Source organism: Hemitrygon akajei, chromosome 21, assembly GCF_048418815.1.
Source record: "Hemitrygon akajei chromosome 21, sHemAka1.3, whole genome shotgun sequence".
Taxonomy (NCBI): domain Eukaryota; kingdom Metazoa; phylum Chordata; class Chondrichthyes; order Myliobatiformes; family Dasyatidae; genus Hemitrygon; species Hemitrygon akajei.
In genome coordinates, this window is record NC_133144.1 from 62,393,773 (window position 1) to 62,420,377 (window position 26,605).

The 26,605-nt window shown below is 39.2% G+C and overlaps 1 protein-coding gene across 2 annotated transcripts in view; it reads right to left on the bottom strand.

Annotated features, from left to right (window-relative positions):
* The window catches only part of ogdhl (oxoglutarate dehydrogenase L), a 96,827-nt gene that overhangs the window by 18,080 nt on the left and 52,142 nt on the right, over positions 1-26,605 (bottom strand). The window contains exons 15-17 of one of the 2 annotated variants that reach the window (XM_073025585.1): positions 23,302-23,452; positions 20,606-20,733; positions 7,285-7,463 (exon numbers count right to left, since the gene is read on the bottom strand). In XM_073025585.1, coding sequence (XP_072881686.1) covers positions 7,285-7,463; positions 20,606-20,733; positions 23,302-23,452 — 458 coding nt within the window. Of the gene's footprint in view, positions 1-7,284; positions 7,464-20,605; positions 20,734-23,301; positions 23,453-24,614; positions 24,752-26,605 lie in introns of those variants that run through there. The other variant, XM_073025587.1, reaches the window with a different exon arrangement.

Here is a 26,605-nt window from a genome sequence, read left to right on the forward strand (position 1 = left end):
TACATTCCAATGAGACAGGGTAGTTATGGTAGGGTACAGGAACCATGGTGTACAAAGGCTGTAATACATCTAGTCAAGAAGAAAAGAAAAGTTTACAAAAGGTTCAGAGAGCTAGGTAATGTTACAGATCTAGAAGATTATAAGGCTACTAGGAAGGAGCTTAAGAAGGAAATTAGGAGAGCCAGAAGGGGCCATGAGAAGGCCTTGGTGGGCAGAATTAAGGAAAACCCCAAGGCACTGTACAAGTATGTGAAGAGAAAGAGGATAAGACATGAAAGAGTAGGACCTATCAAGTGTGACAGTGAGCAAGTGTTTATGGAACTGGAGGAAATAGCAGAGGTACTTAATGAATACTTTAGCGATTGTAGTGATGACTTGCAGCAGACTGAAAAGCTTGAGCATGTAGATATTAAGAAAGAGCACGAGCTGGAGCTTTTGGAAAGCATCGTCACATAAGTCGCCGGGACCAGACGAAATGTACCCCAGGTTACTGTGGGAGGCGAGGGAGGAGATTGCTGAGTCTCTGGCGATGATCTTTGCATCATCAATGGAGATGGGAGAGGTTCTCGAGGATTGAAGGCTTGTGGATGTTATTCCTTTATTCAAGAAAGGGAGTAGAGATAGCCCAGGAAATTATAGGCCAGTGAGTCTTACCTCAGTGGTTGGTAAGTTGATGGAGAAGATCCTGAGAGGCAGGATTTATGAACATTTGGAGGTATAATATGATTAGGAGTAGTCAGCATGACTTTGTAAAGGGTAGGTCGTGCCTTACAAGCCTGATTGAAGTTTTTGAGGATGTAACTCAACACATTGATGAAGGAAGAGCAGTAGATGCAGTGTTAATGGATTTCAGCAAGGCATTTGATAAGGTACCCCATGCAAGGTTTATTGAGAAAGTAAGGAGAAATGGGATTCAAGGGGACATTGCTTTGTGGATCCAGAACTGGCTTGCCCACAGAAGGCAAAGAGTGGTTGTAGACAGGTCATATTCTTCATGGAGGTTGATCACCAATGGAGCGCCTCAAGGATCTGTTCTTGGACCCTTACTCTTCGTGATTTTTATAAATGATCTGGATGAGGAAGTGGAGGGAGGGGTCAGTAAGTATGCTGATGACACAAAGGTTGGAGGTGTTGCAGATAATGTGGAGGGCTGTCAGAGGTTATAGTGGGTCATTGATAGGATGCAAAACTGGGCTGAGAAGTGGCAGATGGAGTTCAACCTAGATAAGTGTGAAGTGATTCAATTTGGTAGGTCAAATATGATGGTAGAATATAGTATTAATGGTAAGACTCTTGGCAGTGTGGAGGCTCAGAGGGATCTTGGGGTCCGAGTCCACAGGACGCTCAAAGCAGCTGCACAGGTTGACTCTGTGGTTAAGAAGGCGTATGGTGTATTGGCCTTCATCAACCGTGGAATTGAATTTAGGAGCTGAGGTAATGTTGCAGCTATATAGGATCCTGGTCAGACCCCACTTGGAGTACTGTGCTCAGTTCTGGTCACCTCACTACAGGAAGGATGTGAAAGTGTGCAGAGGAGATTTACAAGGATGTTGCCTGGATTGGGGAGCATGCCTTATGAGAATAGGTTGAGTGATCTCGGCCTTTTCTCCTTGGAGCAAAAGAGGATGAGGGGTGACCTGATAGAGGTGTACAAGATGATGAGAGGTACTGATTGTGTGGATAGTCAGAGGCTTTTTCCCCAGGGCTGAAATGGTTGCCACAAGAGGACACAGGTTTAAAGTGCTGGGGAGTAAGTACAGAGGAGATGTCAGGGGTAAGTTTTTTTACTCAGAGAGTGGTGAGTGCGTGGAATGGGCTGCCAGCAACAGTGATGGAGGCAGATACGATAGGGTCTTTTAAGAGGCTTTTAGATAGGTACATAGAGCTTAGTAAAATAGAGAGCTATAGGTAAGCCTAGTACTTTCTTAGGCAGGGACGTGTTTGGCACAACTTCGTGGGCCAAAGGACCTGTATTGTGCTGTAGGTATTCTATGTTTCTAAATCGTAAAGTGGCGATCGTGGATGCAACTGCTGTGATGTCCCATGGAATTTGTCTTGCTTGCTGGCAGCCAGGGCACGAAGCGAGGAATTGCTGGAATAGACACGGGAGGGTAAAGAAGTTGATATGCAGCAGGTGCAGTCTATAGAGACATGGTTGGGGGCAGTGTCCCAAAAAGAGGAAAGACAAACAGTTGAACATCACAGCAGACACACAATCTCTCACCCCATCGGTGCCCAGTCTGACCAATCTGTCTGCCGATCAAATCATAGAGCTAGTAAAGACGGCTCCTAGGTCAGAAAAAGATGTGGCGGCGGGCCCCACTGCTAGTGCTGGTGACTCACAGATATACACAGCAGCATTGTTAGGGGAATGACTATGCAATATATTAGTGGACACAGGGGCATCGGTATCGATAACAAACCTACTGTTGCCAACAACCAAACAAGGTATTTATATTAGGGGTGTAGGAGGGAAAACAGTGAAGGCAGAAAGAAGTGAGTCGCAAATACTCAAAATCGTGAGAGTGCCGTTTCCAGCGCATTTCTGGGTACGTCCAAATAACGAGGGCATCATCCTTGGAATAAACATCCTAAGGGAAGCAGGGGCCACTCTTGATTCGGGAGAGGGAGAAATAATATGGACAATTCAGGGGCAGCGAACATGTGCAACCAATAGAATACACAACCTGGCTAGCATAGTCACAGCTGCCCTGATCATTAGAGACTGGAGCCAGCTGTTCCAAGCAGTGTAGGCTAGACGCAAGCAAGATTGTGGTGGAGTAAAGATAAATCCAGTTAAAATAGAGGAGGGTCTGTATAAACCCCATGAACAGTACCCTATTAAAACTGACATACTGGCGCTGTTCAGAGTAAAGTGAAGGAACTAAAACACCTGGGGATACTCACAGACTGCGGCAACTACTAACTCGGCTATATGGCTAGTAAAGAAGCTGAGTGGATCACATCCATTAATAATAGACTATATCGCCCTTAAGATCATGCTGAGATTGCATTCCATAGTGGCAGGCCCTGCAACAATCCTGAATGGCATGTCTCTAGAACATAAAAGTTTTTCCAATCCCTCCGAGGGCAGACATTACTGTGAATAAGGCAGCAGAGGAACAAGAGGCAATTGAAATTGCAAGTGTGCAGGAAGAAATGTCAGAAGCCAGCTTAGTAAAATTATATGAAAGAGGTGGAGGCAGAAGAGAAGGAGAAGTGGCGAAGAAAGGAGGGACCAGATAGGAGCTGGACACTTGGGGAGGAAGGAGTGCTGGCACCACCATGTATTAGGCAGATAGTGCTGAAATTATATCATGGGGTGATGCATCAAGGGAGGCAGAACATATTCACAGCCCTCCAGCAGGACTGGTGGTGGCCAGGGATGGGTGGGGATGTTGAGAAAATCTGCCGCCATTGCATTATTTGTGCCCAGCATAACCCTGGTAAGAGCAGAAATCTACAGCTGGCAGATCAACCACAGCCAAGGAGACCCTGGGAAATTATACAGATGAACTTCACTGGGCCCCTACCCAAAAGCAGGGGGGAATGCTACTGTCAAGTAATTATGGATCACTTCACTGGGTGGGTAGAGGCTTTCCCAAGAAGGGACTGCACTGCCAGCACTGCTGAACAGATTCTCGTTCAGGAATTCCTCCCAAGATGGGGAACCGCAGTTCAGCTGGACTCAGATCAGGGAGCACATTTCACAGGGGAAGTGATGAAGGAAATGTTCTGACTGTTAGGGATTCGACAACAGTTCCAAGTAGCCTACCACTCATGAGTTCAGGAATGATAGAAAGGATCAACCAAACAATCAAGAACACCTTAGGCAAAACTATAGCTGAGACGGGAAAGACATGGGTTGATGTATTACCAGGAATCCTGATGAGATTACGAGCAACACCAAACTGCACATTGGGTTTCATGGGGTGAGCAATGCGACTCCCTTATAGGGTAATTATGGGTTGTGTGAACCCGCAGCTTACAGGGATAGAATGACACCTTATGTGAAAGACGTCTGTAACCAACTTAAAGTGTTGAAGGAGCGAGCAAAACAACAGCAGCGCATTGTTGATTAGAGAGAGCCGGAGGGAAAGAAGATAGTCCATCCACAGCCCGGCAACAAAGTCATGGTGAGGGTGCTGTCAGAAAGGCCAGGGTTTGCCCCCAGATGGTACTCTTAACCAATGATACTTGTGTCTGTGTGCAGACACGGAGAGGCAGCCAGTGGAAACACTAGACTCAGGTTAAAGCATACGACTCACCCTCTTGTTGCTCCCACAGACAGAGCAGGGGATCAAGTGTACCCAGTAACCATATAATTACAGAGAACCTAAGAGAGGAACACTAGCAGACCATACCAGACCTGACCACAGCTGCTGAAAGCATACCCGGAGGAAATGCAAAGGCAGAAGACCCTGAAGAGCGAGGCAGAAGACACAAAGAGCACGACGGAAAACCTTGAATAGCATGCTAAAGTGTGATGATGATGGTACTCACACGAGAACAGATAAGAGTTGAACAATAATAGTCAGAAATAGCAGCTAATGTACAGAAAGGTCTGACATTGTTTTTATGACCACAATATTATTAGGTGTTGCTGAATGGACATGAGTAAGGTATTGTTGTACTTACTCAAACTATATTTGTCAAATTAAGACCATAGCAGTTGTGTGGTCTTGAAGGATACGAGAAGAAAAGTTGTATTTAAAGGGCAAAAAGGATGGGAGACAAGGAACAAGGGGTAAGAGAGCGAGTTTTTGAGCAGGTTAACACAAGCTTTGTTTTAAGGGCCAAAGCTGAGGAAGTTGAGAATATATGAGCAATGGGGATGAGAGATAGGCTCCAATATAACATCTAAAATATTTAAGCTATCTATTGGCATTCCAGAACAAACTTCTAAGTAATATTTCATAAACATGATCCTAAACAGGGACAGATTTTGTCTTCAGAAAAATAAGCAGGCAATTTATTCTTTTTCCACATTTCCACCACTTATCACCGCTTATCCTGGGTCCAGTTCCTTTCAGGGAACACTTTGGAATGAAACTGAAAAGTTGCCGATACAAGAATTACAACTAGCTCAATTCATAAGTTCAAGAAAAGGCTAACCTTTAACAGGTCTATTTCTGTATTCTAGAACAGGTGAGCTGAATTGTGAAATAAACACAATAAACAATATAACATATGCAAAATACTGGCAGAACTCAGCAGGTCAGGCAGCATGTATGGAAAGGAATAGATTCTGATGAAGGGTTAACAGAAAGAATAAACAGTGCTGATGAAGGGTCTCGGCCTGAAATATTGACTCTTTACTCCTTTCCACAGATGCTTCCTGAACTGCTGGGTTCCTCCAGTATTTTGTGTGTGTTGCTCTGGATTTCCAGCATCTGTAGAATCTCTTGTGTCAATGAACAGTTTTCCACTCCACTAAATTTGTTTCCATACTCGTGTTTCTTTCACAGCTGTTCTTGGGATTCTGCTAGAGACCATATAAGTGGCACAATATTTTGCAGGATGGAGAAAAAACACCTTAAATAAAAACATTAAAACAGCATTCACATTGTACATTACTACAACATTTTAAAATTCACCATGGTCCCTCAACAAGAGGCATACTCATAGAAGTTTGAAATGACATCCAAACATTACAAAATTAATTTCAACAACCAAGAACACACTTTAATGATTATTAAAATTTGAGAAAGAGTCTTTTTGTGGTTCAAGGTTTTTGGAAAATCTTAAAGTATTCAAAAATGTCTTTAGCTGGTGTACTTTACTATCTTTCCTAATGTAAATCAGCAGAAATTTTCAACAGTATTGTCTAAATCTGTACTCATTTTAGATTAATCAAAAATATTATATCATATCATTAGAATTTCAGTCAAGCTAATTGTACTTGCAATATTAATTTAAAAGATTTCAGCAATCAATGCAAATTAGAGCTAAATACACAAACCCGCTTGCAATTATACAAATTAGCTTTGCTTTGGCTTCATTAATAAATTGATAGTCAAGATTTTTTTAAGTAGCTTTGAAATCACTGCAATCGAACAGTAACAGACATATTTCCACTAAATATCATATTTCAAATGGAAAAAATTCAGGAATTGAACATTATAAAATAAAAGTGCCCATGTACTTATATAACGAAAATTGTGTGGGGCCCTGAGGTTGCAATGGTTGGCATTGTAAAAACTGTTCATGAAGACCAAGGAGCAGGGCTCAAGGTAAACCAGATGCCATATTTCTCTGGCTTCACATTCTCATACTTGCTCAAGTTGGTGGTCAAACAACAACCATTAGAATATAAATGATTTTTAAAAAACGCACCACCAGGCTCAAGGAAAGTTTCTATCCTGTTATTCCTGAGGAGGAATTTCTTTAACCAGGAAGTGGCAAACCTGTGGAATTTATTGCTACAGATGGCCGTGGAGGGCATGTCATTGGGTATACTTAAAGTGGAGGTTGATAGGGTCTTGATTAATAAGGGTGTCAAAAGTTATGAGAAGGTAGGAAAATGAGGTTGAGAGGGATAATAAATCAGACATGATGGAATGGCAGAACATACTGAATGGACTGATTGGCCTAATTATGCTCCTATGTCTTATTATTATAAATATAAATATTTTAGGATCTGCTAAGATTTACATGTCTATTATTTAAGGGGTAGTGAGAAACTTTTTGATATGGATTAATATTTTTTTAAAGAGTGCACATTTTTAAAGATTAGCTATTTATGTTGTGACAGGCAGCAGTTTATTAGATGTAGATTGTTAAAAATGTTCCACACATCAAGTATTAATAGGCACTTCCAACTTAAACAACATCAGTACAGATGTCCAAAATTCATTGAGGTTCTGAGAGGCGAAAACTTGGAATTGAAAGTAGAACTGTCAATTCCAGGTAAGTGTAGGGACATTGGCAGCTGTTCAATCCCCATGTTCCAGCACAAAGCTGGATTTGAAGCTCCTTTCCGGGGAACGCGCTGAGACGGTAGCGTGATATTAATACGCAGCAGCCTCTCTGGACTCTGGTTGGGGATTGCCAAACGTTATTTGGATTTTCTGGTGTAGTCGGTTTTGTCATATGCTTTTGTGATATCATTCTGGAGGAATGTTGTCTCATTTTTTAACTGCATTGCATTTGTGGTTTCTAAATGACAATAAACTGAATCTGAATCTGAAAGACAGATTTGAATAAAAACCACCAATAAGTGTTGACACTTTTACCACCTTTACTCATTAATACAGATGTTTAGTATATGTAAATCATCCTTACCATCCCCTCCATTCCGTGGGGTAGTAGGAGCACAATTCCATTATTTCTGACCCATTTTGCTTGGCCTGAGCTCACAAACTGATCCAGAATGCACTGTGCAGTGTTGCCAAAATCACCAAATTGAGCCTCCCAACAGACTAAAGCGTTCGGACTTGCCATTGCAAACCCAAGCTCAAAGCCTAGATTTAGAAAATAAGTACAAATCAATTCAATTACAATCCACATTTATGACTTCTAAAAGGTTATAACAAGTTTTCAAATCACTATCTATAATAGTTTCCTTTTTGTTGCTGGGTCTAAATCCTTGAACTCCACACCCAACACACTGTGGGAGTGCCTTCAGTAGATCACCTGCAGCAGCTCATCATCACTTCCTCAACAGCAATTAAGGGTAAATGATAAATGATGTCTTGCTAGTGGCACACTGATCCCAAAAATTAATTTTTAAAAAATCAAGATAATAAAGGTTGCTTTATTGAATCTGAGGGCACACACTGTATGCTATTATAACCTATGGCTTTTCTGTATTGCGCTGTACTGCTGCTGCTAAACAACAGATTTCATGATCTATGCTAGTAATATTCAATCTGGTTCTGATTCTGATTATTCTGTAGTGTATCTGCACAGCAATGAAACAAATATGCAGCATTCATTCTTGGGCATGAAACAATTATCAGAACATCCAGAAACGTTTATTTGTGAGGTAACACAGCTTCACAAATGCAAATACTAAACCACAGCGGAATCCCTTGAAAGTTGAAATAATTGCAAATCTTTAAATCATTTTTCAATAAGTGCAAACAATGGTTAAATTTCCTGATTCTACAAGCATCTTTCTTCCAGCAACAAAATCTTACCATATGGAGCGCAATAGTTTTAATTTTCAAAAACAAATTTTAAAAATCTGCTTATTTTTAAAAAAAAGCAACTACAAAATCAGATACATATAATGAGTACAGCAATGAAGACCATTCAGACATCTTGTCTAACTTCCGTACCCGTTTCTCATATCCTGCAAATTTTCTTCCTTCAAGTACAGATCCAATTTCTTGTGAAAACCATGATAAAATCTATCTTCCTTTGTTACCTAGATATCATGTGGAAAGATTTCGCTCCACGTCACCTTTGGCTCTTTTGACAATCACTTTAAATCTAGGCACTTTGGTTTTTAATCTTCTAAGTTTGTTCGCTTTTGTGTCTAGACCCCTCATTATTTTTAATACTTCTCTGAATCTTTCTGTAGTGGAGAACAATCCAAGTTTTTTTTTCAGCTCCCTTTAACAAGTTCCTTGGAATATTTCTTGCATGCTGAACAAGCTCTCCACTCCCTACCTCAAGTTCTGCCACCAACATTCAATACTAATCGTGCATTGTCCATTGTCTTAGAAAGGTTCAAAGGTCCTCTTATGTATGCTCAAGATCCAATGACTTATTAAAGCATTCACTGAAACTGCCTGCCAACAAAAATAATGCATTTCCACTCTCTCTCTTATATTGAAATTACTCGAGAAATATACCATTCATACAGAATTAACATTTCAATCTTCCTGTCACTTTTGCACTTTGATCAATTTCATCCAACCATTCCTTCAGCCAGTACAAATCCCCTTAATGTCCACTTCTTCGTTTTTAAATTTGTACCTTCAGTATTTGAAACTTTCTTAAGTACATCTACTTCCAGCTCAATACAGGAATGAGGCAAGCTCTGATCTCCATTTCAACAATGATTATTTACCGCAAATGCTTTCCAGTATTTTATCTATGGTGCCACTGTCCGTTTTATTCAACGGGCTTCAAACCTGCTGACAAACCTTTTATGAGGCACCTGGGACCTGTTGGGTGCTCATACACTACAATCAATATTACCACCACTATCAATGCTGCTTCCTAATTTAAAAACTAAGGATGGTTAAACTTCCATTAATTAATTCACACTATTCAAATGATTTAGATACTGTTTCCAAAAATTTGCCATCATAAAGGTTAAACTCTGGGGGTTGGCAGCTGAATTTATTCATCCTTCTCGAACAGGAGTTTAATAAATCATGTTCACATCTCAGTTTACCATGTTGCATTATCCTGTTCTGATCCAGTACTTTTCAATGTAATGCTTGTATTACTTTAATAAAATTCTCACACTGAGATATGACATTAAACTTGGCTGCTATCCATTAACATTTTTGTGCTGGCTAGGAATTTTTCTTCCTCCTCAAAAAAGTTTGTTTTCGGAAAACACCTTTGATTTCCACTACAGCTTAAACAATGCCAATGGCAACTTTAAGGTACGCCTGCTTGTCAATACAAATATCTAATCAGCCAAACGTGGCAGCAACTCAATGCCTAAAAGCATGCAGACATGGTCAAGAAGTTCAGTTATTGTTCAGGCCAAATTCTATGTGACTTTGACCATGGAGTAAGTGTTGATGCCAGAAAGGGTGATTTGAGCATCTCAGACACTGCTGATATCCTCGGATTTTTTTTTTTTTTTTTTTTTACATACAAGTCTTTAGAGTTTACAGAGAACAGTGCCAGAAGCAAAAAAAAAACATCCAGCGAATGGTGGTTCAATTGGTGAAAACACTTTGTTAATGGGAGAGATCAGAGGAAAATGGCGAGAATGGTTCAAGCTGACAGGATGGCAACAACAACTCAAATAGCCGTGTGTTATAATGTTGGTGTGTAGAAGAGCATATCTGAATACACACACATCAAACCTTGCAGTGGTTGGGCTACAGCAGCGGAAGACCACCCTGGATTCCACTCTTGTACCTAAGAAGTCGTCACAGAGTGTACATCTCTAAGCAAAACTGGTCATGGGTTAAGGGTGAAAGGTGAAAAGTTTAAGATAAACATGAGGGGGGAAACTTCTTCACTCAGAGAGTCGTGAGAATATGGAACAAGCTGCCATCACAAGTGGTGCATGCAAGCTCGCTTTCAATGTTTAAGAGAAGCTTGGATATGTACATGGATGGAAGGGATATGGAGGCCTATGGACCCAGTGCAGGTCAATGGGAAAAGGCAGTTCAAATGGTTTGGCATGGATTAGATGAGATGAAGGGCCTGCTTCTGTGCTGTACTTTTCTATGACTCCACGACTCTGTAACCAAAGTTTGCAATACTTTCAATTAGTCTAGATCTCAAGCTTCTAAAGGCTTGAGTTGTAAGGTTCCTGATCCAAGAAAGAAATTATATGCGTAATAGCGGCCAAGAGTAATGAAACAATTAGAGTTAAAAGGCAGATTTGCATTTGCCTTTTAGAAATCTGGATGCAAGTACAGGTAATTGACAGATTGTGATCCATATTAAAATGTTTAATCTCATGGGTGGATTTGTTTTCCAAAATTCAAAACTAGACCAAATTAAATTCCCTTCAGAAAGGATGAGTATGGATGGTCTTTCATTGTGATAAACTCTCCAAAATTTGTCAAAAATAATAATCTTTTGAGTCAGTAGTTTTTTCTGGACTGCCTCAATGAAAACAGGTGACAGCATTGGCTCTGGTAGGAGACAAAATATATACCAAGAAGTGATGGTTACATTGGAAACTTGTGCAGGTTACAACCACACATTCTGATAAAACCGCTGGAAAAACAGGGTAAATATTACTATTGAATAACCTAAAGCAAGAACTGGTCAGTTCTGATATCGAGTCCAGAAGTCCATACCCTGATAGAAGATAGTGCTGTTCATTGAGATTCTGTTGAACCTCACTGGAACAGTGCAGGGGACCACAGACAAAAAGGTCAGAGTGAAAGTGCGATGCTCGTAGTCATGCCAATGGGCTAAGTGAAAGGCTTCCACAAAGCAGAACCAAATGTGCTTCTGGGGCCACCAATGTAGAGAAGACTTGTATATTTAATATTTTAGTAATATTGTACATATATTGTTTGATTATGCATTCTTTGCTGTTTACATAATTCATTACTTGTAAGGATGACAAGGAACTTTTCCAAAATCTTAAGACTGTGTTACAAGATTAGATTATGTGTTAGCTGTGAGGAGGATGCTAAGAGGATGCAGGGTGACTTGGATAGGTTAGGTGAGTGGGCAAATTCATGGCAGATGCAATTTAATGTGGATAAATGTGAGGTTATCCACTTTGGTTGCAAGAACAGGAAAACAGATTATTATCTGAATTTAAAGAGCAAACACGAGGAAATCTGCAGATGCTGGAAATTCAAACAACAACACACACAAAATGCTGGTGGAACACAGCAGGCCAGGCAGCACCTATAGTGAGAAGCACTGTCGACGTTTCGGGCCGAGACCCTTTGTCAGGACCCTTCGAGACCTGATGAAGGGTCTCGGCCCGAAACATCGACAGCACTTCTCACTATAGATGCTGCCTGGCCTGCTGTGTTCCACCAGCATTTTGTGTGTGTTATTATCTGAATGGTGGCCGATTCGGAAAAGGGGAGGTGCAACGAGCCCTGCATGTCATTGTACACCAGTCATTGAAGATGGGCATGCAGGTACAGCAGGCGGTGAAAAAGGCAAATGGTATGTTGGCATTCATAGCAAAAGGATTTGAGTACAGGAGCAGGGAGGTTCTACTGCAGTTGTACAAGGCCTTGGTGAGACCGCACCTAGAGTATTGTGTGCAGTTTTGGTCCCCTAATCTGAGGAAAGACATTCTTGCCATAGAGGGAGTACAAAGAAAGCTCACCAGATTGATTCCTGAGATGGCAGGACTTTCATCTGAAGAAAGACTGGATCGACTAGGCTTATGCTCACTGGAATTTAGAAGATTGAGGGGGGATCTTATTGAAACGTATAATATTCTAAAGGGATTGGACAGGCTAGATGCAGGAAGATTGTTTCCGATGTTGGGGAAGTCCAGAACGAGGGGTCACAGTTTAAGGATAAAGAGGAAGCCTTTTAGGACCGAGATGAGGAAAAACTTCTTCACACAGAGAGTGGTGAATCTGTGGAATTCTCTGCAACAGGAAACAATTGAGGCCAGTTCATTGGCTATATTTAAGAGGAAATTAGATATGGCCCTTGTGGCTAAAGGGATCAAGGGGTATGGAGAGAAAGCAGGTACAGGGTTCTGAGTTGGATGATCAGCCATGATCATACTGAATGGCGGTGCAGGCTCGAAGGGCCGAATGGCCTACTCCTGCACCTATTTTCTATGTTTCTATGACTTAAAAGCATGACACAGTGTGAATTCTTTAAACCAAGCATCGCTTACTGCAGTCACACCATTGATGCACAAGCATTACACAAGAGTGCTGAGAAAATTCAAGCAGTGGTGAATGCTCTTTGGCTAAAGGACATGTCACAGTGCTAGTTCTTTTTAGGATTTGTCAATTATTATATAACGGGTTCCTGCCCAACCTGGTTATTGTGCTCCACCCCTTGAACTCATTATTCGAGATCAGGAAGAAATGGCAATGGACAAAGTAGTGTGAAGCGGCTTTCCAAAAGACAAGGGAAATGGTGACATTAGACTCCTTACTCACACATTCTGATCCATATTGTCCAGTGAAGCTTGTCTCTGATGCCTCACTTTATGGTGTAGGTGCAGTCATGTCACACGTTATGAGTGATGGAAGTGAACACACCATAGCTTTTGCATGACATTCCCTTATGTGGAAAATTACACACAAACTGACAGAGAGACCTTGAGTCTGGTTTGGAGCATAAAATGCTTTAACTAAGAACATGGCCTAGAAGAAAAGCGCACCTTCAGGGTTTTGCGGTTTTGTGGCCCTGTGGACAGGCTGCTTCTAAGCCAGTGCTACCAACTGAAGCATCGTGAAACAAAAATGGAACATTGGGAACAGCAGACCAGCTGTCATAGGCTCTGTACTCAGTGAATTGCGCTCTCTCTCTCTCTCATTGATGAGGGAGGGATTGTTGCTAATGTTCCAGGTGGAGAGCTTGGGAAAAAGTGGCCTGACACTTTTAACACTGTAAAACAGCAAGTTGTTTTGTTGTGTCTCACCTCTTCACTGTGAAAGGAGTCAGCTCTTTTTCCCTTTATTAAGGAGAGCCAGCCAGCCGTGGCATGTCAAATTATCAGGTGAATAATTAGTTTATGTTGTACTGTAGGTTTTATTGGAGGCTTGGTGGGTGGAGGGTGCAGATACTTTTTTGTTGAAGTGGCTGGAGGCAGGGAGGGTCATTGCTTTGCAGCTGCTTGTGCGTGAGAAGGAGGGAGTATTGGGGTTTTGGTGTTCTAGCGTTTTAATTGTCACTCATTCTTTAGGGCACTCTTCTATTTTCTGTGTAGAACAATTTCAGGATGTATATTGCATACATTTCTCTGATATTAAATGGAACTATTAAATCTGTTGAAATTAGTACTTATATGGGACAGAGTTTACCCATGTTACTGATCATCAACCACTAGTGTCCATTTTCAGTCCTCAGAAGGGTGTTGCACTAACAGCAGCAGCACAAGTTCAGGGCTCTTTCTTGGAGGACAAATTTACAAGATTGAATTCAAGAGGATAACAAATCATAGTAATGCTGATTAATTACCCCATTTACCTTTGGAAAAAGAAATACCTGAAAAGTTTAGAAAAGAGAAAACTCTTCTTATAGTATGTATTCTCCTTAATGCAAATGGATTCTCCTATTACAGCAGAGATGACCCAAAGGGAAACTAGAAAATACCCCACACTGTCTCGGGTCTATAAGGCCATCCAAAATGGCTTGAACGTGTAGTAGAAATCCCAGTTACCCCACTTTTACCAATGCTGGGAAAAACTTGCCCTTGATGGAGGTTGCCTTATGTGGGGATAGAAAGTTGTTTTACCATTCAAGCTGAGAGCTGAAGTGCTGGAGGTGCTACACACCAGCCATCTAACCGTGTTCAAAATGAAAGCATTGGCTTAAAGCTTTGTCTAGTGTCCTGAGATAGATCAGCAGATCCAGCAGCTTGTCATACACTGTCGGGATGCCAACACATCCAAAATAAAGGTTTTCTGTGTTGTCAGAACCATTTCCTGCAGTCCCAGAGTCACTTCTATAATCACCACGGAGGAGGCCCCAGAACCTGAGATTGTTTCACAGCCATATGTCTCAGCTGCCAAGCAGTGACCTCTCTGCAAGAAAGGCATTACCCACAAGAGTAAGCAATTCTCCATAGTGTTAAGTCTTTAGGCCTGAATGGGACAATTTTAAAATTTAATATGCCATGGATATTTATACAGTTGTTATGTGATTTTGTGTGTGTATTTTTTGAGTTGAGATGCATTCTATATTGAGTGGGAGTTAATTGCTAAGCAGGGAGGGGTGTTGATCAATATTTGAGTAATATTGTAAATATATTGCTTGATTAAGTATTCTTTGTTGTTTACATAACTCATTACAGGTTATATGTAAAAGTATGTGAATGCCACATCATACGTGCGCGCCTCACTCGAAGTAAAATCAAACTAAGGACACATTATTCCTAGCTCTGTATTTTTCTTTCCATTAGTTTTGTGTTTTGGAGTTGTAAAGCATAATGAAGACCACATTGTGGGCACTGAATACACTACATTACTTCAGAACGGTTCTGAAGAACTTCTGAAGGGCAGCAGTTCAAAGTGGCGGCTCACCACTCTCTTTTTAAGGACAATTAGTTGGTGAGCAAGAATACTAGCCTTATCCTGAAAAATAACAAAAATATTTGATGGTGTTATTTCTGCATATAACAATTACAGCACGGAAACAGGCCATCTCGGCCCTTCTAGTCCATGCCGACACTTACACTCACCTAGTCCCACTGGCCCGCACTCAGCCCATAACCCTCCATTCCTTTCCTATCCATATACCTATCCAATTTTACTTTAAATGACAATATCGAACCTGCCTCTACCACTTCTACTGGAAGCTCATTCCACACAGCTACCACTCTCTAAGTAAAGAAATTCCCCCTCGTGTTACCCTTAAACTTTTGCCCCCTAACTCTCAAATCATGTCCTCTTGTTTGAATCTCCCCTACTCTCTGCACTGTAACTAAATATGCTTGCATTCATTCTTTATGGCATAGATGGAAGTCACTTGGCTCATTGAGTCCATGTCAGCTCTTGGCCTTTTGACAAAGGGTTGGAACCTAAAACATTAACTCTGTTTCTCTTTCTGCAGATGCTATCCAAAATACTGTCTGTTTCCAGCATCATCTGTTTTATTGCCAAAAATGTCTCAACAAGGTGAAAACAAAGAAGGAACTTGGAATGCAATCAAAATGAAAGTCAGGATGTAATCTTTCTCATATTTAAAAAGTTTCAAGATTGTTCAATGTCATTTCCAGTACACAAGTGCAAAGAAGAACAAAATAATTGTTACTCCAGATTTGATGCAGCACAAAAAACATTAAGACAAAGAACACTATAATAAAAAAATAATAAATATAAATACACAAGAAAGCTTATTAACATAGATTGATTGTACAGTGACACTAGGCACAAGAGTGTCTGTACATAGGTGACTGACTGGAAATGATGAAGTAGTGCTGGTGGGGGTTGTGGAGGGTTGGGTTAGTGGGTGGAGGTGTTAATCAGCTTTACTTCTTTGGGAAAGTAACTGTTTTTGAGTCTGATGGTCCTGGAATGGGTATTAAAAGGGGTGGCAAGTGAAAATGTATGCATGTTATAAGAAAATTACTTTAGGTAGAATAAATCTGTCTTTCTAGACTATTGGTGGAAAGAAATGCAGATTATGGGGTGAGGGATGGAAACAGAGATACACTGAGGACATGTTAATGTTTGAGTCATAGAGTAATAGATTATCATAGAATAGAATACTGTAGAGATTGACTGTGCCTACATAACTACATTTGGCTACCTTAAGGGTACTGAGCACTGGGATTGAATGCCAGATAGCAAAACAAGTGAGATCATAAACACCAAAAGTGGACAAGGCAGAGGTCAAAGATCCTGGAAGAAAGTTAGATGATCCAGATCATTGCAGAAGATCCCTCTAGCCACGCCAAACTATTATTCTGCCTAGTCCCATCGACCTTTAAGTTTGTTCACCTTTTGTATCTCAATTCCTCAATATTGATATATTTGCTATAAGCAAGTAACCAGAACCACTCACAAAAACAGGCATTGGTGAGACCAAATGCAGTTATGTGGGTACAGAGGAAACACATGGTTGGAAATCTGAAAGATGTTTCAGATATTAAAGGAAAAAGCAAAGGTAACAACAGAAAATGGTGGAAAACTAAGGTCAGACAAGACCTATGGCAAAAAAGTCAGTTAATGCTCTGGGTCTGAGATCCTACCTCAGAACTCAGAACTGAGAATTTGAAATTGGCTTGCAGAGAAGTGAAAACAAGTACAAAGACAAGGATGATTGGTGGAACATAATGGGTACAGAACGTAGATATTTGCACAAGTTAAAAGTTAAAGGAAGATGAGAGATTGGAATGAAAAAGTATATTAGAATATGAAGAGTAATGAAAAAATGGAAAAAGTATCATCAGTAGAACCAAAGCAAAAAAGCAGACCAAGTTAAAAAGTAGCAATATCTGTAAAAGAGTGGAAAGCTCAGCTCATAATTAGCTTGAAGTTGTTAGATTGATAAGGCACTTGTCTTGAAAGGGGTTTGAATTGGGATATTGAATTCTGGAGGAAATGTGACTTGCAAGGTGTTCCAAGTATTCTGTAGTTCTATTTAAGATTTCCAGTATCTGTAATTTGTGTTTCCATTCCCTCTTTCCAGAATTTATCCCCAATTAGAGAAATGTACCTTACCCTGGACTAAAGGCCAGAGAGCAGTCTAATGTAGTGATGGTGAAAGAAGCAATACATAAAATGGTTGGTCTGAATATCATCAGCAGACACGTGGAAAATGACCCCATGCCTAGGAATATCATTTCAGGATAACAGATGGAGGAATTATTAATCATTTGGCTATTCCTGAAGTAATGTCGGTACTTGGGATAGGGATGGAGTCATGGTAGGAATGAGACCAGCTGTCCAACATATTGGAAAATATCATATCAAAAACCAAACTGAGTTTATCCTGTGAACTTATCCTGCATTAAAATGCTTTTCATACAAACAAGGAACTTGAGGGAGATCATTCGGGGGTGTTAGACTACGTAACCTATTTAACATCCCTTCTATGGGATACTAAAATACATAAGATCATAAGATATGGGAGCAGAATTAGACCATTTGGCCCACTGAGTCTGCTCTGCCATTTATCATGACTGATCCAATTTCTCCTCAGCCCCAATTTCCTGCCTTCTCCTCATATCCCTTCATGCCCTGATCGATCAAGAATCTATCAACCTCTGCCTTAAATATATGCAAAGACTTGACCACCATAGGTGTCTGTGGCAATGAATTCTACAGATTTGCCATTCTCTGGTTAAAGAAATTCTTCTTCACCTCTGTTCTAAAAGGAGATCTCTCTATTCTGAGGCTGTGTCCTCTGGTCTTAGACTCTCCAACCATAGGAAACATCCTCTGCACATCCACTCTATCAATGCCTTTCACTATTTGAAAGGTTTCAATGAGGTCACCCCTCATTTTTCTGAATTCCAGTGAATACAGGCCCAGAGCCATCGAACACTCTTCAGATGACAATTCAATCCTGGAATCATTTTTGTGAAGCTCATTTGAACCCTCTCCAGATTTAGCTTTCTAAGACAAGAACCCCAAAACTGCACAATACTTCAAGTGAGGCCTCACTAATGCTTTAGAAAATCTTAACATCTTTACTTTAATATTCTAGTCCTCTTGAAATGAATGCTAACATTGCATTTGCTTTCCTCACTAGATTCAACCTGTAAATTAACCTTAAGGGAATCCTGCTCAAGGACTCCGAAATCTGCTTGCACCTTAGTTTTTTTTTTTGTATTTTCTCTCCATTTAGAAAATAATCAACCCTTTCATTTCTTCCACCAAAGTGCATGACCATACACTTCCTGACACCGTATTCCATTTGCCATTTCTTTGTCCATTCTCCTAACCTATCTAAGTCCTTCTGTAGCCTGTGTACTTCCTCAAAACTACCTGCCTCTCCACCTATCCTCATATCATCTGTAAACTTTGCAACAAAGCCATCAATTCCATCATCCAAATCACTGACATATAACGTAAAAAGGATCGGTCCCAACATAGACCCCTGTGGAACACCACTAGTCACCGGCAGCCACCTAGAAAAGGATCCCTTTATTTCTGCTCTTTGCCTCCTGCCAATCAGCCACTGCTTTATCCATGCTTGAATCTTTCCTGTAATACCATGGCTACATAGCTTGTTAACCAGCTTCACGTGTGTCATCTTGTCAAAGTCCTTCTGAAAATCCAAGTACACATCAGCGGATTCTCATTTGTCTATTCTGCTTATTATTTCTTCAAAGAATTTCAACAGTTTTGACAAGCAAGATTTTCCCCTTGAGGAAACCATGCTGATCAGGCCTATTTTATCATGTGCCACCAAGTACCAACTCATCCTTGGTAATCGACTCCAACATCTTCCCAACCACTGAGGTCAAACTGGCCAAGGGTTTTATTTCTTCTGCCTCTCTCCATTCTTGAACAGTGGAATGACATTTGCAATTTTCCAGTCTCCTGGAACCATTCCAGAATCTAGTGATTCTTGAAAGATCATTACTAATGCCTCCACGATCTCTTCAGCCACCTCTTTCAGAACTAGATTATTGTGAAAATGTCCAAAAAACAGAATCTCCTCCCAAAATCTTGCATGTCAACTAGATTTGCAGTTCTGTTACAAGTGAGATTTTACTTAGATCGGAACACATCAGCCATTGCAGAAAATTGTCCCACTAGAGAGCTTGTTAAGCACAAGGGCTCATTTTGCACTCACTTGCATGACAGAAAGCATCCAATTTCTAAATAGATGACAGTATTACAGAGTAACATCTGGAAGCCTAACCATTTCTAAATATTTTTGCAATTGTCTTTGCCTTGTACCTGCTTATTTGACACACAAGAGAACCAAGGAAATTCCCACAACTCCATTCTAATTCCAGTTCACTGGGTTACTTCACAATGTTCATGGAATTTGATGTCAGCAAAGTAGTAAACAATTTGGGAAAATTCCAAAAATATCTATAATTGATTCTTAAAATTCATTTAAATACAAAGTCTTCTGCAACAATCTGAGATTGATGAATTCCACTGCCAACACTGAAAAGTCACAAAATATAAATACTCTTGCAATAAAGTGTTTCTACCAGGAGTAAAATATTCATTATTTTTATGGATGTGGTACAGCACCCAAAGTTGTCTGTAAATAAAAATTATTTTTTTATTTTTTTTAAAGTAAATTTAACAGCAAAAGTGTAAACAAATGTATCTCAAGACACAGAGAAACGAACATAATGTAACAGCTTTTCAGTCAATACAGAAGCATTATGGAACATTATTATAAAGCAAAGTATATAGAAATACTCAAAGCAGTGTATAACAGAAAGTATAAGAAAATGGCAGAACTAATTAAAATGTCAAAAATCTGGGTATAATATTAATGTTTCTAATTATAATTTAAAAAAAACTGTGGCAAAGTATGGTGGATCCAACAGCTTCAAATTGAAACAAAACAGTCGACATGGTTAAGCACCTAACCTCAGGCATACTCAGATAATTACAGCATTGTATTTTCCCCACATTTTTTCAGGACGCGAGACAATTTGAAGCTCTGGATTCTTACCTATAATAGAACCATTCAGTGTTAATACAGTAATTAGAATCAATGCCAATCCAAGTGAAAGTTTATTTGTAAAAATAACTAAAAATGCACTGCATGTTTTTAATTAGGAAGAGTTAGTGGGAAATGGATGGTATAATAGATTATTCAGAATATTATTTCTAGTTTACTGGATTATGTACTGGGTCAAAGTGAACAGACTCTTGTGAAATGAGATTAAGCAGTTTCAAACTAGTGAGAATGACCCCAGGGTGAAACTATTTCTAATACTAATAAGCAACAGTCATAGGGGCAATTTTATTTGTACATTAGGCAAATAGAATAAAATGACACTGCAGAAAAAGAATACATTTCATAGGAATAAAGATAAGGTTGCATTACTATTACTTCTTATACTAGTGTCATAACATATTTAAGGAAATCATTGCAGTAATTTAAGTCAAATATTGTAATATTAAAAAAGAAATTACATTCCATTAAATATAAAAGGAATGATTTGTCATCTTTACAAAACAGAAAATGGCTTCATAAATTAACATAGGGATATGAATAAACACAATCCCACCCAAGCAATCATAATTAAATCTCTGAATATGCATAAACTTGTACAGATTGCTGTCACGAGTTTTTTTTAAAGAATAAGGGTCCAGCGCTTCTTGTAGTCAATAGCAAAAATAAATATTAAAAGCATTTAACATACCCAAGACACCAAATTCAGAAAGTGAACTGTTACAAACTGTGTATGGAGCTTGGTTTGGCCACAAATGGTTCATGGGCACACAAGTCTTCTTATCTACCTCTTGATCATGTAAAACATGATGGCGATGGCTGTGAAAGCAATAATATTTAACAAAATCTAGACAAGATACACTCTAGTGAGCAGCAAATAATGTATTGTCATCAAAAGACTTCACTTCTGCGTTTAATGTAATAGAGGCTCAGATTTAAAAATATTTATACATCATTTATTTACCTGCAGAATGACTTAATTTACCAAAAAACAGGACTATAAAACGAAAAATATTAACTTAATTAATTGGCATAACAATTTTAACTGGTTAAATTTGGCTAATTTTATAGGACATAACAGGAATAGGCCCTTCTGCCTACAATTAATTTGAAAGTTAAAAAAAATCAATATCCTTAAATGAAAATATTTAATGAAAAAGCTGCAGATGCTACGAACGCCTTGTGAAACACTTGTGCTTAGTGAATGTAAGCATCAAGTTGCCTGCCATTTTAATTCACCATACTAATTCTGCTCTCTTTCTCTGGTCTCCCAGCTGTTACATGTGATCCAAAAGCCAGCTTGAGGAACAATCTCATCTTTCACCTGTATACGCTGCAGTCTGTAGGACTTAACATCAAATTCTCCAACTTGAGATATCTTGCTTTTTCTTTGTTTGTATCAGGACTTTTTTTTTGTTTGCCAGTCACTTTCATCCATTTTCTTTCATTTGGCCACTGGGATGTGTTCAGCAGGCAAGACTATAGAACATGACAGACCTTATATCTTTACTATCACATTACACAGAAAAAGGAGTTTAAATACTTCATTATTTCAACCAGTATGGGAAATTGCTTCTGTTCCATCCATTGTTCCCTCCTAACTTCTCTGCTACCCAGACCAATTTTTTTCTCCTTTTCTCAGTTCTTAGAAAAGATTCAGATCCAAAATGTTAACTGCTCATATTTCCACAAATGTTGCCTGACCCATTGGCATTCTTCAGCATTTTCTATTTATACGTGACTTTAATTTTAATTTAATTGTGAAAGTGAAAGGCCAAAGCATAACTGATAATGTGTTTTAGGGAATGCACAGAAAAAGAGGTTGAAAGATTTTAGTCAAGTCAATTTTTACATTGTTCAACAGTTAAATCATGCCTATAATTTGGCTCAAATTGAACTGGTTTTCTTGGCATGCATTAAGTACCTGAAATTAGTTTTCTGCAATGATTCTAGTAAACTTTCTTGGAAGTGCCTTAAATGGAATCTTTGCAATACATACTTGTAGCCCATTGAAACACAGATCCAATTTCACTGAAAGGTAAAATATCATGCAAACCAGAACTAGGCATAAAGAGCTTGACAAATTTGCTAAGTTCTTGTTAAGTCTGAAACTAAGGTGTGAGGATTTGTTTAAAAATTAGTTAACTAGTGGTGCTAAGAATAAAAATCTCAAATGTGTTTAATTTTGTAAACAAAAATCACATACTTTGAACAAATATCAGTTCAGAACTTAGTTTTTTTATGGAGTAGAGATTTCTATAGTTAGTGTAGTTGTTGAAATGTTATAATTATTCATTGTGTTATGAAATGTATTTATATAATGAATTATATAATATCAGGATAACTATTTACTGATAATAAATGACAATTTCTAGCATGCTTCAAGTTCATAAGATATAGGAGCAGAAATGAGATCGTTTGGTCCATAGAGTCTTCTCCACCATTTCATCATGAATGACCCATTTTCCTCTCAGCTCCAATTCCCTGTCTTCTCTCTGTGATCCTTCATGCCCTGATTAATCAAGAATCCATCAACCTCTGCCTTCAAGAGACTCTGCATTACAGAACATCCTTCGGGAGAAGGGAGTGGGGTATCCTGCGCAATGATTTCCTGAGCAGATTGTCACACGTATTTGTCAGACCATAAAACCATAAGATATAGGAGCAGAAACAAGAGAAAATCTGCAGATGCTGGAAATCCAAGCAACGCACAAAATGCTGGAGGAACTCAGCAGGCCAGGCAGCATCTATGAAAGAGAGTATGGTTGACATTTCGGGCACTGCTGTACTCTTGTCTGTAGATGCTGCCTGGCCTGCTGAGTTCCTTCGGTATTTTGTGTGTCTTGGTCAGACACAGGAGCAGAATTAGGCCATTTGGCCTATCAAGTATGCTTCTCTGTTTCATCATGACTGATCCATTTCCTTCTCAACCCCAGTCTCCTGCCTTCTTTCCATAACCTTTCATACCCTGACTAGTCAAAAACCTATCAACCTCCAGCCTTAAGTGCACTCAGTGACCTGGCCTCCATGGCCACCTGTGGCAACAAATTCCACCAACTCACCACCATCTGGCTAAAGAAATTCCACCTCATCTCCATTCTAAATGGACATCCCTCTACTCTGAGGCTGTGCCCTCTGGTCTTAAGACTCCTCCACCATAGGAAACATGCTCTCCACATCCACTCTATCTAGGCCTTTCAACATTCAGTGCGGATACATCAGCCTCCAATCTGTGAACCACAATATTCTACATTCCTGAATTATAGAACATGAGGAATAGATCATGACATGTCCTTAAAAAGGCAACACCAAATGATTCTGGCCGCTTTCGGTGGGACTTAACACAAAAAAGGAAGAAGATGTGCTGGGATGCTACAAAATGTTTACCTGAAGGTACCTCGTTCAACATCTTGTCCACTAAGTCTAACATGAATTCCTTCTTTCAGTAAAGAACCAAATGCCATGTACTCTGCCAGGGCCCAATCAACCACTTGATTCTTGATCATCTCTGCTCGTCCATTCAAAATGCGAGACAAACCTGAAAAAAGAATAAAGCGCTGTTTAGGTAATTAACAGTGTTCAAGAAATTAAAACAGATGCCACAATGATCAATACTAGATTTTTCCTAACCTTTTAATTCTAGTTTGTCAAAGCCTATGATTCATTAATTTCATAATGTTATTGTTTTATTTTTAAATTGTACATGGGTCACCTTTCTTAGTGGCAGCTTGTTCACGGTGAGTCAGATTTGAAATCACGTCCAGAAATTAGATGATACGAGATAGAATTTGAGCTCAGTGCTGAAGCAGTGCATGGAGGAAAATTAAATCTAGTCGACTGTACAATATATTAAAGGATCTCAAAGTATGTTACCTTCTTCCTTCAGCCAACACCACCAACTGCACATTAACTAATCACTGATCCTTTTTGTTGTTTGCAGTTCCTTGGTGGATACAGGCTGCCAGTCACAATTAACTTTAGAAAAATACTGCATGTAATTGACGATATCCTGAGACCATCTAAAAAGCTCTAGACAGAGGTAAATGTCTTCTCTGCACAGCACAATAAGTGAAATATATGCTAATTTCAAGAGAGGCTTAGCTAAAATATAACCAGTTACAATGGTTAATATTCAAGAACAATTGTGGAGAAATGCTCCTGTATGTCAAAATCCTTAAGGATCCCTGAGCAGTAAGAATCCAATTACAAGTTATAAGAGATAAAAAATGTCAACTTTTGCAGATACAGTGTATGGATCAAGGTTCCCAGTGCCAAGTAGAAATCAATGTAAAACATTTAAGGTAGAATGGTAATTATGACTACATATCAAAACAATTTTCATTAAGTTAATCTTTATAAATGATAAACATTGATTCACAAAGCATTTCCACAATTGCTTTTGAATTTATTGATGGTTCTAATCAGAATTATGTTTAACATCACTGGCATATGTCATGAAATGATGGATGCCACTTTTCTGAGGCACCGCTCCTTGAAGATAACCTAGATACTATGGAGGCTAGTGCTCATGATGGAGCTGGCTATTTTTACAATTCTTTGCACTTTACTTTGATTCTGTGCAGTGGCGTCCCCATACCAAATGGTGATACAGCCAGTTAGAATGCTCTCCACAGTACATCTGTAGAAATTTGCAAGTGTTTTTGGTGACATACCAAATCTTAAACTCCTAATGAAATATAGATGCTTCCATCAATGCTTCCATCATCAATATATGCCAGTACATAGATGACACTCAGCAACTTCACATTTCTTCCTTTACTCCTCTTCTAAAGTTGAGGTTTGTGCAAAGTTCCACCCCACAAACAGGCTCAGCTCTCTGGGAATTAAAACATGTTTAAGCATATACGACAGGCAGAACTAATCAACTAATGAACACTGGAGCACTCAGTTTTGCCCTCACCCAACAATCACATATACTCTTCTGTCATAGGTGACTGGATAACCACTGCAGCTACAGAAAACATTGACATCAAATATTATATTCTCTTTCCCCCTAATAAACTGTGTAGCTTGTTGGTGATTATTCTTTGGTTATGAGATTATAGAGAGCAGATATTGATTAAAATGAGAACCAGCTTTGAGAAAATAAAATCCGTTCACAATTTAAATTCAACTGGTACTTCACAGGCTATCGAATCCTAACAATAGGGTGGTGCATTCTAATTCCGTATCATTGAAACTATGTAGAGCAAGGGTTTCCAACCTGGGGTTCACGGACCCCTTGCTTAATTGTATTGGTCCATGGCATAGAAAATGTTGGGAACCCTGATGTGGAGGAAGACAATAGATGAATGCTCATGTTAATTAATGAAAAGTGAAAACTTCCAGATGCAAACATAGACAATATTAAGTTGCCACCTCCTGTATTAATGCATTGCTAAAGGCATATCCCTACTACTTAATACAAAGTTCAGGTCTGTTTTGTCACTTAACATTTTGGCTAGTTGTATATTTAGAGAGCTATCCCTCAACACTGTAACTAATATGGCATATTTTGCATGTCTGGAGTTTATGCTAGGAAGCTTCTGACCAGATGTCATTCAGTAATGAATACTTGAAGGAATTCTGCAAGTTGGGTTGTGCTAAACTGTAAATACATCATTCTTCAAAGTTACCTGCCAATATTCAAAAATGTTAAAATTAAGAGGGTGATTGTAAGTCAATGAAACTATAACTAACATTCAAAAACTATAGAACATCGTCAGGAAGAAATCTAGATTCTATCCAGATATGCTGTATTTAATAAAGATGTTATATCTCCCAGTTACAACTTCTGTATAACTCAATTAGTCAGTCACAACATAGCTGAGAAAAATTCAACTGTATTCAAGGCAATGTCTTCCAGTATTCTTCTTCAGTCCATTACCTCTTCCATCTATCACCTCCCGCTTCTTACTTAACCTCCCTCCCCCATTGACCTACCCCTCACCTGATCTCACCTATCACCTGCCAGCTTGTACTCCTTCCCTTCTTCCCATCCTTATTCTAGCTTCTAATCCTTCCTTTCCAATCCTGACGAAGGACCTTGACTGGAAAGTGAACTGTTAATTCCCTTCATAGATGATGGGTTCCTCCAGCATTCTGGTCTATTACATCAAGATGTCCATGTGGAATGTTGCCGACTGGCACAATCCAGGTTACAGGAGGATGTGCTGAGGGATGCATTGAAATTTGATGCAGCCATTGCAAGGGCTCGGTGAAGAAAGACCACAGTATAAGATTCTTTTTCTACTGCAGTGGGGAGGAGATAGGTTGAGAGAGGAAGCCCCTCAATTACTACACCACCCCAGAGTGCTACATCAGTGGCAGCAGTGCTATTGATGTGTGTGAACATAATAGAACACTACAGAAAGCATTGACTATGAATGTAAAGAATGAAAAGGTATTGAACAGTTTATTCTTGTGAATAGTTTTTTATTATGAATAATACTTATCTTGTTTTAAAAAATCTGTGCATTTTGCTCAAGATTTCTAGCATCTGTAGAATCTCGTGTTTATGTCACTGAATGTTCCAGCTTTGGAATATTCACTGACCCATCAATGGAATTACCATCTAAGCCATTTGGGTATCCATACAAAATCAATTTTAAGTGCAGTCCAAATTTATAATTTTAAAAACTGCCCATATCACAAACAAAAAAATATTACAATTTTTTGAAATTATTGGTGT